The following is a 17,212-nucleotide window of genomic DNA, read 5'->3' as shown; positions in this document are numbered from 1 at the left end:
TGCGTTAGATGCCCCCACCTGTCCCCACCCCAGTCCACTCTTACTGACATCACTGCTGAGGACACCTCATCTTTCATTTTGAAAGCTCTGCTGTTGAACTGCCAAAACTTTGAGCCTAATTTATTAAAGCTCTCTAAGGCTGGAGAATATACACTTTCATCAGTGAAGCTGTGTGATCCACCAACTTGAAATGGATCTGGTCTAGGATTGAAAACATTTGCTAACAAATAGACCAATGACCATTCCAGGTTTTTGGTATCACCCAGGTTCAGTGATGAAAGTTTATCCCCTCCAGCCTTGTGGAGCTTTAATAACTCAGGCCCATTGGCCCAGATTTACTAAAGCTCTCCATGGCTGGAGAGAATACACTTTGAGCAGTGAAGCTGGGTGATCCAGAAAACATGAAATGGATTCCTTAAAATCATTTGCTATTTGCTAGCAAATGTTTTGAATCCTGGACCAGATCCATTTCAGGTTTGCTGGATCCACCCAGCTTCACTGATCAAAGTGTATTCTCTCCAGCTTTGGAGAGATTTAATAAATCAGGCCCATTGCATCCATGCAGACAATAGTGTGAATATATGAAGAAGGACTCCACAAGAAAAAAAGAAGAGAAAAAAGTAAGGTTATGTTCACACCCACAGCAGGACCAGTGTTTGAACTGAATTAGGGAGCTCAAGAAGCACAGAATTGTTGCCACCCTATCATAGGAAACCAGGGTATTAGTGCAGATGCACTTATAAATAAAGTATAGCTAAGGTTGTGAAATATAAATATTAGATCTACCATGTAACAGTTCAGCTTTGTTGATGAAAATTCAATAAAAAGAGTCAAATATTGCTTACACATATGATTTTATTAAACAAAAACAATAATTTTTTAGATTTTTAGCTGCCTTCATTTTTTGAATATAGGATTTGGAAACTTTTGAAGACACACGAGAGATACTTTTACATTTTAGCTCAAAGTAAAAGACAATGGCACACCACAATTTTGAAAGCTTGCCACACCCCAATTTTGCAGACCATAATAAAAAATGAATGAGCCTAAAACTACTGCTTAAACCAGCAAACCACACTTACATGAAAAGGTAACAGCAAATAGAGCGGTATAGAGGTTGGATTAATTATTTATTACATATAACATAAAAACACAAAATAACAATAATACATTTTTTATGGTGTATAAATCCACCAAAAAAGAGGGAAAACTGAAAGGTGACAGAAGTGCTTTATTCTGAAAGAGAGACAGTCCCTCCAAATCAGAGACAACTGGGATGTATATGGTATGAAGGATTTGTTTAAGGAATGTTTTGCCAATGTACAGAATATTTATTAGAAAGGAAAGCCACAATTTGTATTAACTTGAAAATGCTTAGTAGACCAAATCTAGCAGCATGCCATCTTTTCATAAAATTTGGACCTAGAATTCTCCAAGATTAGGTGTACAGCAGAATGACACTTGTGTAGGGACCATGCGAGGAAGCTGAAGGGAAGAAAGTGTATCATCTAAGTTTTTAAGAAACAAGAAGCGTGTCTCTTCTTTGATTTTAGATCATTTTTTTAATTTAATCATGGTCTTTAGAGTTAGGATTCCTAGCTGTATTTCTTTAAAATTATTATTTGGAAATATGTGTGTTTTATTCCCCACAGATGAATCTGAAACTTAAGAAGAGCTTGGAATTTCCTTAGAGTTATATTCTAGCGGATCATTTGAATTCATGACACATCTCCTCTCCATCAAGGCTCAGGAATTACTGAATCTCTCCTACTAACATTCTCTAAATTTTCTGCATTCATTATGAATTAGGGAGAAAAGTTTATAGCTGCCCACAAATGCATGAAACAAGAACACTGACTGTCTAATATCCTGTTTTCATGTTAAAGCATTCAGTGACCCAAGCGAAACTAATTTTTCACCCAAACATATGCATGAGAAACAAAATGCTTGGATTTAAAGCCAGACAGAATGTCATAGCCAGAATAGTTTGATAAAAACATGTCATAGCTCCTACAGTACTTCACTTAGTGGGAGTGGGGGAGCTTCTCTCATAGAACAAAATCTTTCTGCCTTTCTTCCTATCTTAGCTGTTAGCAAATATACTGTATACTTTCCAATAATAGTATAATGTAATGCCAGTATATAGAAGTAATGTTAAAAAATAGAATAAAATAGAATTTTAAAATTAATTACAAGTGCATCTTCCAGTAGTCCACCAATTTCAGCTTCCTAGGTCTGTGCACTCTGATGTGCTTTGTCACACAGTGAGATTCATCAGCCTACAGTTTGGCAGTCAGCAGTAGGACCCACCTAGTCCCAACCATGCTTTCACTATTGCTGAAACCCTGCCACAGGGAGCTACAGTGTCTGAGAGGGGGTGTGAGAGAAACAAATGAACGCGAATTTGTTCAGTTTTCAAAGAAAGTTTTTTTTTTTTTGTTAGGAATCAATTACTGCTATTTAAACACATGGACCTGGAAGATTCCCACGAGGGAATGTTTGATAGAATGTCTGATTACCTGTTTTAGAAATAAAGCTCCTATTGGCTTGAAAAAAAATTAAATAAAAATGGTACGGGGAAAGCCTCTTGATAGAAAGCTAATAATTGCAGCAACAGGAGCTATTGTATTTATAATTGGTATAATTGGTATAACAATCTAGTACTTTGTGATTGGAGTTCATCTTTAAACAAAAATTGAGGGGTTGTTGTATTTAGAATACTTTTATTTATATTTATTATCTATATTTGATTATTATCTGTGCAAGTTTAAATACATCTATAAGCATGTTTAGGTTTTTCTCTGAGCTTTTTTTGCCTTGCTCAAAAGTATTACATAGAATGCAACAACCATTTTAATATGATTTGGAGAATAAACTATTTTCGCAAGGGTTCTGAAACATTTTGTGATAATAAAGTGATAAAAATGACTACCTAGACCAAGATGATGATCAATATTCAATTAAATGACTGCCTACAGCTTTTCTTATACTGTATAAATCAATTTTCATTTGATTATTATTTCACTATCATTTCAGTCTAAAACAGAAGATGCAGAAAATACCTGGAGTTATTTAATATTTCCAAGTGACATATTTAGGGTTTGTGGCAAACTATGGCTTTTAATAATAAAAACTTTTCACCCACCATTTACATTCATACTTTTTCTAACTGAAGATTGCTAAAGTAAAATTGATGTGAATTTTGGCTAAAAGTTTTTCTGTAAAATAAAACATTTAGAAATAGACCCCTATAACACTGTACGGGATACTCGTACTATTATAACTGTTTAAAAATTGTTAGCTAGTGTTGAGTTTTTATTGGTTAGATTAAAATCCATCTATGACTATGAAAAAAATAACCATTTTATTAAAATAGTACATCCATAGTTGTAATTATACCAGCTGCAGTGCATATTCATAGGTGACCCGTTGCCATTTCACTCCTCCCTCTCTCCCTTACTATTTACATTGTGCATTAAATGGCCTAGGGCAGGGGTCGGCAACCTGCGGCTCGCGAGCCACTCTTTGGATGTGAAGCTGCGGCTCTTTAATTCAGTCTGTCGGAAGCTATTCTATCTCTCAGCCTGGCTTTTCACCAAACCCCTCCCCCGTGACACGCGTCCTCACTGTTTTCAGTCCGTCGGAAGCTCTCGAGTGTCACGGGGGAGGGGTGCAGTGAAAAGCCAGGCTGAGAAATAGAATAGCTTCCGATGGACTGAACTAAAGAGCCGCAGCTTCACAAAAAGCCAGGCTGAGAGATAGATAGTGGCTGAGATAGAATCGGTGCCTAAAGGTATCTATATTTCTACAATAAAATACAAAAGTGGGCAGTTTAGCAACAATGCATGGAAAATCAAAATGTTTGTACCTGTTTCACCATTACAGAATTCTGAGGAAAATGAAATGTCATCTAATGTTATCCAATATATATATATATATATATATATATATATATATATATATATATATATATGTAAATATATATATATATATATATAAAAAAGGTAAATCCAATTTAATTCTGCTTGATTCTCAAGCACACTCGTTATCCTCAGATTCCAGCTCTGTGGGCTGATTTTCCTTTTTACTGTTTTCTTGGAACATACAATACCACTTCAATTTTTTATTATATTTAATATACATTCATGATTAATGAAGGTACACAAAAGCCGCCCAGTGTTAAATCAGTCAAAATCAATAGTACTCTTGAAATGCTTTAAGCACATCATTTACAATTAAAATTATACCGAACACTTATAATACATTTAAGGTAATTTGTTCAGTGCAGTCACTGAGACTGTGATCAATATCTCTGTTGTATCTCTTGACAGTAAAGCTATAATTCTTAACCTGAAAACAGTATCTCATTAGCAGTATTTTTAAATAAATAAGCATTGTGACCATGGCAGCTGCTAAAAACCATTGGGTAAACATTGTTATCACAGTTTTCTGATTTATTAAAGCAGATATAAATAGGTCTAACAGCAATCTGCAATTCATGAAATCTTTTTTTCCTACCTTTGCTCTAGGTAGCTGCAATCAGTTTTAATCACTCATGCACTGAATACCAAAAACAAAATACATGTTGCATTGTTACAGTGTATAGCACTTTGGTTTGATATAATTTTCATTGATTAGTATATGGCAGTAAAACCAGAAATCAATCCAGATATTTATTTATTTAAGGTATCGATTAACATAAAAAAACAAAAGATATGGCACAAGGAAAAAAGAAACGTAAATAATCTAAGGGTACAAAAGTAATAATCAACATTAAAGCAAATAAAATGCAAAAATGTGGGCAGTACCCAGGTTTGAAAAAAAAAACCATTCACATAAAGGTAGGAAAATATCACCAGGAATACATTTGGATTGAGGGAGCTTACCAGGTAGATTAGGTTTACATACAGAAAACCTTCAGTGAATCCATCCTGCTTCAAGTGAGTGGTATCATAATCATGTACCTGACAGCACAATGACCAGCCAAACTATGGAGATTATTGAGTAGTGGGACCAGTGCCTCATAACAGTTCATAACTAGTCCAGCCCTTATAAAGTGACAAATGAACAAGACTGAAAAGAGGAAGATGAAGAAGACAGAGAAGAAGGAGGGGGGGGGGGGGTTACCGGGAACTAGGAAATGATGGAAGAGGGGGTAACAGAGAAAGAGTGTTACCCTTCCCTCCCATCCCCACATCCCAAAAAACAGTGCATGTGGAAATTATCGTAGAAAAGCACTGACAATTTTTTTTTAGTGACCAAGTAAGGAGGTACCTTTAATCAATTGTTCATCTGCAGCCATCACTTGTTCAATATGTTGGATATTTTCAAGCTCCAACAACAATCACAGGAGAGATGGGGAAGTGTCAGAGTATTTTCTGATTTGCTGACTTGATTGAACACATTAGCATATTTTAGCATAATTTGACTTATACTACATAAAAAAACTAACAAAAATCTATAAAAATACCAGCTTCAAAACTGAAAAATAAACTTCAGCTAAACCTTTTTATTGTCTTTAATTAATTACGTTGAGTGATGCTGCTGGTGGGGGAGCCAATAAAGGGAACTGTTAGCTTTGCCCTAAAGACTCCTTAAGGCTTCTGAAATTAAACTGAAAATAAATAGTAATTCCTGGTAAACACACATTTTTACTATGCCGCAAAGCATAAACTTCAAATCGTTACATCTAAAGTGGATGTACATTAAAATTTACAATGGACTACAGCAATGCTAAATCACTTATTTTGAATAAAAAATCTTTTCCTATTATAAGTAAAAAGCTGGTAGAGCCACCAAGTTAAGACAAAACATCCTGGATCACGTGAGACTTAGATACGAGTCTGGTTTTATGTCATATTGAAGTCTATTAGGCACTGCCCCCTCTTACAGCAAAATAAAATGATCAATAAAGACCAATAATCAGCACCAAGAAGCAAAAAAATAGGTGTATACATATAGATACAAGTACATGTCCCTGCTACTATGTACATATGTACATAAAATCTGTACAAGGTTTTGTACTTATTCATGTTTACTTATATTAGGAGGATCTCTTTCAGCAAACATTGCATTTGCATTTAAAAATATTGCATTTGCAAAACAATACATGACAGTTAGTAGATATTAGCCAGAATATGTTTTTGAAAATACAAAATGTTAAAGCACATTTGTACAATATTGAATGGAAGTCTTACCTGGAACTACTTCAAATAAGAATTTCCCTGGACTGTCTTCATTGCATGGATGCTCCACTACTCTGTTTCCAGGCAGAAAGATGGTACCCTGAAAAAAAATGATTCTGTTAAGATGTATCTCTAAAATGTTTGATTTTTGCAATTTTTTGATGAAATCTCTGCTGTACTTGTCCTGAAAATGCACCCCAAAAATGCCCCACAAATGCTTGACAATGCACATAAACACATTCATTTCAGATGGGGTGTTTGGAGTCTTTATGAGAATTTACAGGTGTTTCCAAGATTTTGGGAGTAATTGTTGTGTGGGTTTTGGGCATGTTTTTTACATTGCCCAAATTCTGCAGGCTGAGTTTTCCTTGAGGTCCAATTAAGAAACGTCTCAAAGCACTCTGGTGTGAACTGGGCCATTGGAATGAATGGGAATTGCATGGACGACTGAATGTTAAGAAAACAGTCAGTGTGGACTTAGCATTAATGAATTGAGTGGAGTAATGCTGTCAGGAAAACTGGAGCCAGAAAAATAAATCACATTATTAGGTATTATATCCTATAGTATTACTGATGCATTTAAGTATAACTCAGTGTTAACAGGAAGGAAGAATAAAACTAGCTATAACATTTTATTAAATTACACATGCTTTACATGCCAAAGCCTCATCTCCACTGAGGATTAAAGCACATGTCATCAGATAAATAAAAATATAGCTGCCACTTCCATATGGACAGCTTGTATGTTTTTAACTCCAAGCAGGAATCACAGCATGATGCATTTATTTCCAGCAGACACAGGAGTGTGTAACGCTGATCCCACAAGGGACCAGCTGTGAATTTATCAAAGAGTGTTCATATGCAGCTATAGCCCAGGTTCACATGTCAAGAATGGTTCCCATGCCCTGCCAAAACAGCTTGGGCTGTGGAGTTCTTTCCAGAAATACATATAAATGCATTAAATTGTCTGTATAAGTGATTAATCCACCTGTGCTGCTGGTAGGAAACCGAAAAAATATGAAGCTTTAGAGGATAGACAACAGCTTAAAACACTATTTCCTATTAAACAAAATTTATAAATTGTTATTAATGTCCCAGAAACATAAATGTAGTCATATGGATGTATTAACAACCTAGAGGATAACTGCACTTTAATGCAACATGCCTGTATCCTTTATACCTTTTTCCCTTGACCAAATCTTGCAAAGGGCTTGCAGTGCTAGAAACATACAAACAGTAGAACCATGGTCACTGGACTAAGATAAATATGCAATTGTGCTGGGTAAAATATAAATATGACAATGTTGTCAAAAGCAGGAATATTAGATCTATTGTACTCAAAATCTTAATCGGGTATGTCCCCTCCTATTCGCTTCAATAAAATCTGTGTGAGGACACTGGTAATGATGGAATGGCTGCTACTCAACTTTGATTTCAGGTTCCTATAATGATATTAAACAAAAAAAAGATGCAAATGGTAATGACCCAGCCACCCTTATAAAGAGTTGATGTGCAGTAAGTATTTTAAAATGTCAAAAAGAAAGACAACTCAATTGACTAGGTTTGTTCCCCTCTACCCAATCAACTCATTCTGGAAGCAACTATGTTCTTAAACTATAAGAAGCTCGCCCTGGACAGAATATTGTATTATTTGATCACATTTATTTCACAGATTACTTTAAATGTTATGTTTCTGCTGTCCATGTCTTTATAATCTATTGCTTACCTAGATTAGGTTAACTGGCCACCACTATGCAGGAAGAACACTGAGAAGCTCATTTATTAGTGATAAGATACCAGAAGTCAGTAGAGCTACGTACACACGTCTAATTTTTCTGGCGTGTGTACACCCCGCAACGTTGATCGTCCGCAGATCCGTTCTGGCGGATCTAGGACGACGAACAACGAGCGATCCCAATGCAAGAGAAGGGGGAGAGCACGCAGTGGCGGTGCCGCTCCGACGTTCTACTCCCCTCCCCATAGAGCAGAACGGTGCTGTATGTACAGCACTCATTCATGCATCGTGCGGTTCTTATCGTTGGAGGGGATCATAAAAGATCCTTTCCAATGACAAGAATGGCACGTGTGTACACAGCTTTAGAATTATCACCATTTTATTTGAACTATGAAAATATCAAGAAATGGTAAATCTATAGGTAAACTTGTAAGTTCTTTAAAATCATTAGTTCTATTTTAAACAAATGCCTATAACATTTGGAGTACATGTTCATACTGAATTTTGCAATCCAATCCAGTGTTTATCATTAATGCTTTTAGACAATAGTTTGGGATTGGATATTTTAATTGCAGATTACAAAATAAGAATGAGCCGTGCCAACAATTACAAATAACTGGCTCTAGTGAAGTCTGCTATCTAAAATTAGTTATCACTCTTTCCATTCACCAGTGTTACATAGTCCAGTTGTTCTGGTCACAACAGATGGCTGGATTCTGGGTTAGACATCTATGCCAAGTCAAAGACAGATGCAGTCATTGTGGCAGGTGGTTTGATATAAATTTGCTCAGGACAAAATTCATGCAAAGTTTCCCATAGTAAAAGCATTAACTTAATTTGATGATTTTTATTCTTGTATATAAAATATTAGATAGTAGTATTTAAACATATCGCCCCTGATTCATCATTAAAATCCGCGATCGCTGGAAGCGCGATAATACGCGCGACCAGTAAAAAGCTGTCGGATAAGCGCGGCTCCGTGCGCGAGCTTTTCCGGTTGTTGAATAGCGCGATCGCGCACGATTCCGGATCGCTAATACGAATGCGCGACCGATAATCCGATTTTGCTTGATGAATCAGGGGCATCATCTCAACAGGACCAACTTGTATTTGTACTTGTACTTGTAGATCAGTGCTTGGTGCACCAGGGCTATGGGGGGAAGTACCAAACTACAAACGGCATAGATTGGGATAAGTTTTCCTTATTTTCCTTGGTTTGTCCATGTCTTTACATAGTGATTAAAACATGAAAAAAAACTGTAAGCAACAGAAGCCCAAAGGCCATAGACATGCAGAATACTGCATATAACAATTACAGGGATAATTTTGGAAACTGCAATGCCCTGACAATGTAAGGGGCCAAACAGCCTAACAAATAGAGTGATAATCCTACAAACCACTTTTTTGTGCTGAGCTACAATTGACCCAAAATCAATTACCAGTTACATATGTAAAGATAGGAACTACAAGATAATTACCTTTACGCATGTAATATAGGCATAAGCTTAATCTGATATTTTTTGTTTTTTTCTAGGATCTTTTTTCTCTCATTAACATGCAAATTAATTGTTTAAATAATACCTTTATGTGTTCATTCCAAACTTATTTTAGATCCAGGGATATGATGACTAGGATACAATTCAATACAAGCAGGGTATTATGCATAGGTTTTTTGAAAACAGAAAGTTGTGGTAAAGACCACATGTGATGCTGAGCGAAATCCCATGAATTATATAGATGGACAAGAAACAGTAACGATAATGAAGAAAGAGTTAGATGCTGCTGGATGTCCACCAGTTAAGAAAAACCATAGCGTCTAATATATGCTTTGAGTAGTTCATATTATGTAGTTAAATAAGAAAAGAGAAGCTAAGCACAGGAGAGGAATCTGTACAGCTCTGCAAGACTTTAGATACAACGAGTCTCATGCTTTATTATATTTAGTGAAGTTGCACCTTTGCAAAAAAAAAATGTCTCAGACAGAGCCTGTATTTAATGTTTATGAATATTTTGATTTCACTCATTCCTATTGCAGAGGTTATAGTCCACTGGATGGGGTCACCATAATTATAAACCAACAACACAAAGGTAGTGCAAAGTCGAGTACTGAAGATCTCCAAAGTGAAGTTATTCACTATATATTTCCCACTTAGAGGGAGAAGGTTTAATACAACTTTTCTAAAACAGTTATGTAACATTGAAATAAAAGCAGAGAACTGGGAAAAGGGAGCTGAATGGGTTTAGGAACACGCATTGGAGAGTTCATTTTCAATACTTTTGCTGCTTAGGATTCTTCATTGTACATTAAAAGTAGACTATTTAACATAAGCCCAGCTGTTGGTCCTGGCAGGTATAAAGATTTGTATATAATGTTTTTTGTAAAGAGATGGGTTTTCTGTAGAGCCTTCAACAACACCAACTGCTAAAGGTGCATTATTTTCTCTTCACTGTAAGTAGTATATAGTTCTTCTGTTTTGTTTTGTTTTTGTATTTTTAACACACTCTAATTTTCGTAATTTAATGTATCAAACCATGTTCTTTTACAGAAAGAGAAGTCTTTTTCTGTAATTATACTGAGTTCTATTATTTGGCTTGTTTAGGTATAAATGGTGTTCCTTTGAACAACCATGTTCAGGCACTTTGCAAAAACTCTTCTTTCAGACTAATCAGCACATATAAGTCAGGATATTAAAAGTACACCTTGTGCATCATTTAATTAGGTTCTCTCAATCAACAGCTTAAATGGCAAGTCTATTACGATTCTCACTGATTCTCCTTTGATGCATCACAAATTAAGTGCATAACATGGACATTCACAGGCTGTGATATGGCAGCCAGTTATTCTCATTCTTTAGCTTAAAATTCATACATCAAGTATTTTAGACTGCAGGCTCCTATTAGAATGTAAGTAGCACAACTAACTGCAAGATATATAACTATAACAAATACAACAATATACTGTACATATAAATTTAGCAGTAACTCAGCAAATCATAAATGTATAAACCTTTCAGTACAATTAGAGATGAAGAAATTTGGTACAATCATATGTTTTCAGAACCTGCTATACATTTGCTCTCATTTTGTCTTGAAGAGTAATGGTAAAGGGTAGTATCGGTGTTCGAATTCGGGTTGTCCTTATATTGGACCCGAATATGGCTGTTCGAATTCAGATAGACCCGACCCGATCCACTGCCAGAAAAATGTAACAAATGTATCATATTACTGTGCATGTTACAGAGTATGAGATACTTGCCGGCCAGGCATCTTCTCAATGATTGCAGACTCTGCTGCAAGAGTGTGCGATCCCCGGGGAACTACAGGTTAATTAACCTATAGTGCCCCAGGGATGGTAGTAGAACTGCAGAGTTCATTTGCAGTTCAGTTCCCACAGTCACCTGACAGTGGGAACTTTGCGGTTACAGCTGTGACTGCAGGCGATCTCCGTGGCGCTAGAGGTTGAATGGGGACAAGTTTCCCCATTCATCACATCTAGTGCCTTGTGTTCTTGGATAGAGAAACTCTATCCTAGAACACATACAACTAGCAACAGCAATCAGGATCGCTGTTGCAGTCCTGTAGTATGTGTTACTGAATAGAGTTTCTCTATCCAAGAACACAGGACTCCCTGTGTTCTTGTATAGAGAAACTCTATCCAAGAACACATACAACTAGTAAAGGGCTGGCAAGAGCAATCTGATTGCTCTTGCAGCCCTTAATAGTTCCTAAAAATAACCCAAATTCTCCCACTATTGACTTCAATGGTGTTCGAATTCGGCATTCGATCACCTGAATAATATCTCACTATTCGATCGAAAAGCTGTTGGATAGAATAGTGATATATTGGACCAAAACTAGTAAAGAGTATTCTAATGGACACTGCCCAAGCACAGCCATACCTAACCTTAAAGTAGAACCAAGATCTACCATAATCATTTCCATAATTTCGCACATTTGTATTGTACAAGCAGTGAAAGTTCTGTACCCTTTTCATTAAAGCATTAAAGCTGCACAGAGATGTAAAAATAAAGGGTAAAAAAGGCCAATACTACATCCATTCCCATCTAAGTTACCTCATATGCAGAGGAATCTCATATTCAATGTAATCAGTGGTCACATCAGTCAATCTATGGACATGGAGGTGGCGGTCTGTTTATGAAGAATACATTTGTTATTTTTAGTGCTGAATGATAACACAAAGTGTACATTTTTCCAATGAGGTTCAGCAATTGTTGCAATTACCAGCTGAATTCTGCCCTTCTTGACTCTAATACCATAGTTATGTACAGTACCTTCAGTATTATTATTATTATTATTAAACAGGATTTATATAGCGCCAACATCAGTATGTTCAGCAGAAGTAAAAATTACAGCAATGGGCCTGAATTAGTAAATTTTTCCTAGACTGGAGAGGATACACTTTTAGCAGTGAAGTAGGGTGATCCAGCAAACCTGGAATGGATCTGAAGGATTCAAAACATTTGCCAGCAAATGATTTTTAAGGAATCCATTCCAGGTTTGCTGGATCACCCAGTTTTACTGTTGAAAGTGCATCCTCTCCAGCCTTGGAGAGCTTTAAGAAACTAGGTCCAATGTATTTACCTGAAAATTAGGTAAAAGGAATAGATTTGTGTACAATAAGGAAGGGGAACACTGTACAAAGGAAAAAAAATGATTCCTGTGTAGAAATAAATTAGCAATAGCTAGGTGTCTTTGGGGCCCCACCACCCAACTGATGACACTTGGTTGATAAAGGGAACGTCACCCATTGCTATGAATGGACGGTGGGTACACAGGACAGGGGAAAAGTACTTACTATCTGGCTTTCTGCTCACATGACTTCATTTACAGTTGTAGGAGTAAGACATTTCATCTACATGCACATTGGTATTTCTTTATAATGAGATAATTAGTATTTTGATCAACTTGCATTTTGAGAGCTTTTATAAATAGTAGTGAGAAAATCCCAGTACTTTCTTGTCAGGTTGTAAATTGTAGACAGATAAGAAAACAAGGTTGGTTAAACTCAAATTAAAGTAAAATTGAAAAACATCAGTTTAGCCCTTTTCCCACCATTAAATGATGTCTTAGACAGCTATAAATTCTTGATGACAAAAATGCAAAAAATCTTTATAGATTGCAGAATTATATCCACATATATCTCAGAAGATCATTTTCACCTCTGTCAAAGTATGGCAAAAATTACTGGATACATTTCCCAAAGCAGCATTATAATTACACAAGAATAATATTTACCATGAGCAAAATAACAATTTTGACTTTCTATGCAGCAGTCCCTAAATGTCATATTTCAATTATTATTAATAACAATTATAATTATTAACTTGGTGAACTGCCTCTAGAATATGACACTGATATCCATGTGTACATAGCTTAGGTTTTTCCTATCTAGATAGGAAACAGTCAATAAGATCTTAAACAGAAGCAGGCTAATAACACATTTAATCAGTCTGATCAGATTGCTGGTGCTTCTTACTGTCTAATCAGCAGACGGCTCGGTGACCAAGCTGTATGACTTTACTGCAACGTGGAAATGTCAGGTCACTTTGTTAGCTATGCCGTCTGACAGAAGTGTCTAAATCATAAGAGTTAGGGAAAAAAATGCTAATATTTAGACAGATAAGATAGTCAACATATTTTATGTGCATATTTAAATGTTGTGATTCACTGTTTGCTCAAAATTCAAGTTTCATATTTTTAAATATATTTAGTCAACTAAAATATATTAGAGCTAACACTTCACAATTTGGAAAATAAAACATGGTTCCCTAGCAGTCCAAGGCACTATTGTTCTTTTAACCAAGGAAAGCACATGACCTTTTATGATGCATGGACTGGTTGTATAACTGAAAATGATTTATCTCTTGTGAAATCTCTTCTGGAAAAGTCAAAGCACAGGTAAAATTCACTATTCAAACTCAACATAATAAATATTATAGATATTTATTAGGTATTTTAAATGAAAACATGTACTACTCTATCAAGACATTCTTGTGTTAAGTTTACATGGACTGTTTACCCAGCATTTGAGGTGTTCACCGATTTCCAAATTCTATTCATTCCATAGGGCTATTTCACAGCAGTATGTTTTTGAGCATTTTGTCAATGGGCTGCAAAGAAAACAAGCCTACAGTGTTAGGACGGCATTACCATACCCCCAAAACACTTATAAGCCTATAAACACACATTAATGCCTGAAATGAAATAAATGGGGTGGTTTTTAAGCGTTTTTTGGCTGTCCATATGCATGGGTGTTTTGTTTTTTTTTTACCATTTTTGGGCATTTTTTATCTTTCTACCTCTTCTTTGCCACCTAGTTGGGTTCAGAACATTTTTACAAATGCTTAAAATCCATACAAAAGAATGGGCATGTTTAGGTGTTCTGCATCTAATACTTAGAAATTGCTTTCCAAAGTGTAAACTAGCCATTGCAAACACTTCAATTTACCTTAAAAGTGAAAAAGTGTAGTAAAAGTGTTTTTCAAGTGTAGCTCACTTTCACCTTTATTAAAAGTTTATTTGTGGTATATTTGGGGTGTGAGTGGTCCTAATAGTGGTCCAGGTGCAAGTGCTTTTGTCTTGTGATTTACTAAAGATATAAGAAAAGTAGTCTTGCAAAACCATCAGTTAGGGCTTATTCTCAATGCAGGTATTTAGGCTTAGAAATGTGCATGTTATTCCAACACCCAGTAATACATATCACATGTGTTGGTACACTGCATTATTATTTATTAATTGCACCTCAAACACACCACACAACACATGGTAGCTGTGTTCTACTCTATTCTTCTTTGACTATTCTCTTCTATGTGCAAAGCTTTCAAAAAACTTCAGCAAGCACCATTCACTGTGCTTTATGGTCCATTGAGTTGCCCATTTAAATGAGTAGGGTGCCCCAATACAACATATGCCAAACCCCAACCTGTGCTCAAAGAAGGTAAAAAGCCTTTTCCGCCCTCTACTTAGTTTATTAAATACAATAAACCATTTTTCTGAGCAAAGTGAAGAACAATCCTTTAAATAGTGGCTAAACCCAGTCCAGCCACGGCTCAAAGGGCTTTATTACCAGGCACAACTTGGGTAAACTTTTTATTTTTTAACAAAGTTGCAAATGTTTTCTGAACAGAACAATCAGTTTAATGCTTTATTTAACTTTGTGCCTGGTACCACTCTTTAATTTACAAATGACCCATCAGTACATTGGATTAGTAAGGAACACTTCTATATTTGCTTTCTGCAGAAACTGTAATTGCCCTGAATGTTAGCATTACAAGTAATTATTACTGTATCAACATTTTACACAGAAAAAGATAAGAAAAGAAAATGACTTTTTTAACCCTTTGTGTACAGACTGCAACTTTGTATTGTTTTAAAATGCTAGTTGGCTAGCTGTGTCTGCCCAGAAATAGCATGCATATTTTCAGCAGAGGTTACTATTTAACCCTTTGGGTATTGTATGCAACTCTGATTTTAAAATGCTAGTTGTGTAGCTGTCTCTGCTCAGAAATAGCATGAATATATTCTCAGTAGTGGTTTCCTTAAAGCAGAACTAAAGTTCAACTTGATCAGGTAAGTCACTGTTGCAAAAAGAGACAGGCAATGTATCTCCTGCAATAATCCCTCCAACCTGCCTGATCGCTCTGGTTATCTGGCATAAAGGTGAGCTAAGTACGCACAGCGTCAGCTTTGGTTGCCAGGGTACTCGGCAATTCTGGCTTTCCCTGTGCATCCCGGGCATGAATGAATGCTCAGAGCACGTAGGAGTTACATTATCCCACCTGGCCAATCAGGTTGAAGAAGATGGTGGCACCTTGTGAGTATCACTGGTTTAGTTCTGCTTTCAATGGCAATCTAAGAGTTGTCATCCTTTTATTATTATTTGTGTTTATATAGCGCCGACATAATATGCAGCACTTTACAAAGTCCATAGTCATGTCACTAACGGTTCCTTTAAGTGGGACTCACAATCTAATGTCCCTACCATAGCCATTTGTCATTAGAAAGGTATGGGCACTTGTGACAATGGGGTGGAGAGAAGTGGTAGGCAGAGAAGGTCTGAATACAAACATGGTGCCAGGAATTGTTTTTACTTGGTCCATTTAGTGCGGCATATGTAGTGTCACTGGTCTGCCTTTCATTTGCAAAAAATATTGTAGGACATTGTAGTGGGAAGGGAAAGTGTGGAAAGGATAAAATTCTGTGTTTTGTCTTATATCCCCCTCTGCACAGTTACTTGGCCCTTTTCTATTTCCCAGCTACTTTTTCATGCAACTCAACTGGAAAACTTTTCTAGGGAGAACACTGGTATGGCTGGAATATCCATGCATCTTGGCCCACCTAAATTTAGGGTTGGCCAAGACTACAAAAACTAATTTAAAATGAATATTTTGCTGCCCTACTTTAAAATATTATGTGAAATACAACACACAAGATTCATTTTTTTTTGCATATTGTTGTCTTTTTTCATACTATGAAATGAACAAGTGATAAGACATGTTCACTATGCAGCACATTTACATGTACTGTCAATAATTAACATTACCGTACAGAAAAAAAACAAGTCCCAGTTCTACCTGGAAACCAAGTATGACCTCGTCTCACCCAGTCTCCATAGCTACAGGAATCACAGACACAATAAAGAATATGATGTCGAGTTTTCAACCTCCTTTTCAAACTTACAAGTGAATGTCACCAAGTCCTAAACCTCTTTTATAGCACTTCAAGTCTACTTGATGAAAGAGGCTTTAAGTATACATAATAAAGAGTCAAACCTTTAAAAAATATTTGTTGGCAGCAAGGGTGTGGACCATTTCTAACGAAAAAAAAAACAGCTTCTTTCTTATAATTTGGCAACTGCGTCTGAGTTGCATTCTATTTCCCATTTCATTTTTCTTTACTAGGGGAGAAATATTATTGCTGTCCCTGGTGATGGTGTGAGATGTATATTTTTCAGTTTTTTTTAAAGCTAGGCTTACAAGAATAAAATTGGTAACATACCAACAATATTTGTGCTAGAGCCATGTGATCAATGAAGCGTTAGTTGTATATCTATCCTCACAAAAAAAAAATGTTGTCATGGCAACCCGGATATACAGCTAAGGATGGATAAAAGCCTCAAGGTGCATAACTCTTTGTAAAAGAGTTTTAAACCACAGCTATATGTGTGTACGACCGCAGTGTAAAAGTCTGTAAAGAAATCAATGCCACTTTACATAGAAAAAGTCTCCAGGTATATTCTTTTTATTGTTCGATAGTTGTGATATAAAACAGA

At 36.0% G+C, this 17,212-nt stretch overlaps 1 protein-coding gene across 2 annotated transcripts in view; it reads right to left on the bottom strand.

Annotated features, from left to right (window-relative positions):
* The window catches only part of ARHGAP24 (Rho GTPase activating protein 24), a 413,470-nt gene that overhangs the window by 161,897 nt on the left and 234,361 nt on the right, over nucleotides 1–17,212 (bottom strand). For both annotated transcript variants that reach the window (XM_072405448.1, XM_072405449.1), the window contains exon 3: nucleotides 6,198–6,285. In XM_072405448.1, the coding sequence (XP_072261549.1) occupies nucleotides 6,198–6,285 (88 nt within the window). The remainder of the gene's footprint in view (nucleotides 1–6,197; nucleotides 6,286–17,212) is intronic.

The sequence above is a fragment of the Pyxicephalus adspersus genome, chromosome 3 (genome assembly GCF_032062135.1).
Source record: "Pyxicephalus adspersus chromosome 3, UCB_Pads_2.0, whole genome shotgun sequence".
In the NCBI taxonomy this organism is placed as follows: Eukaryota; Metazoa; Chordata; class Amphibia; order Anura; family Pyxicephalidae; genus Pyxicephalus; species Pyxicephalus adspersus.
This window is presented reverse-complemented; position numbering and strand designations above follow the sequence as displayed.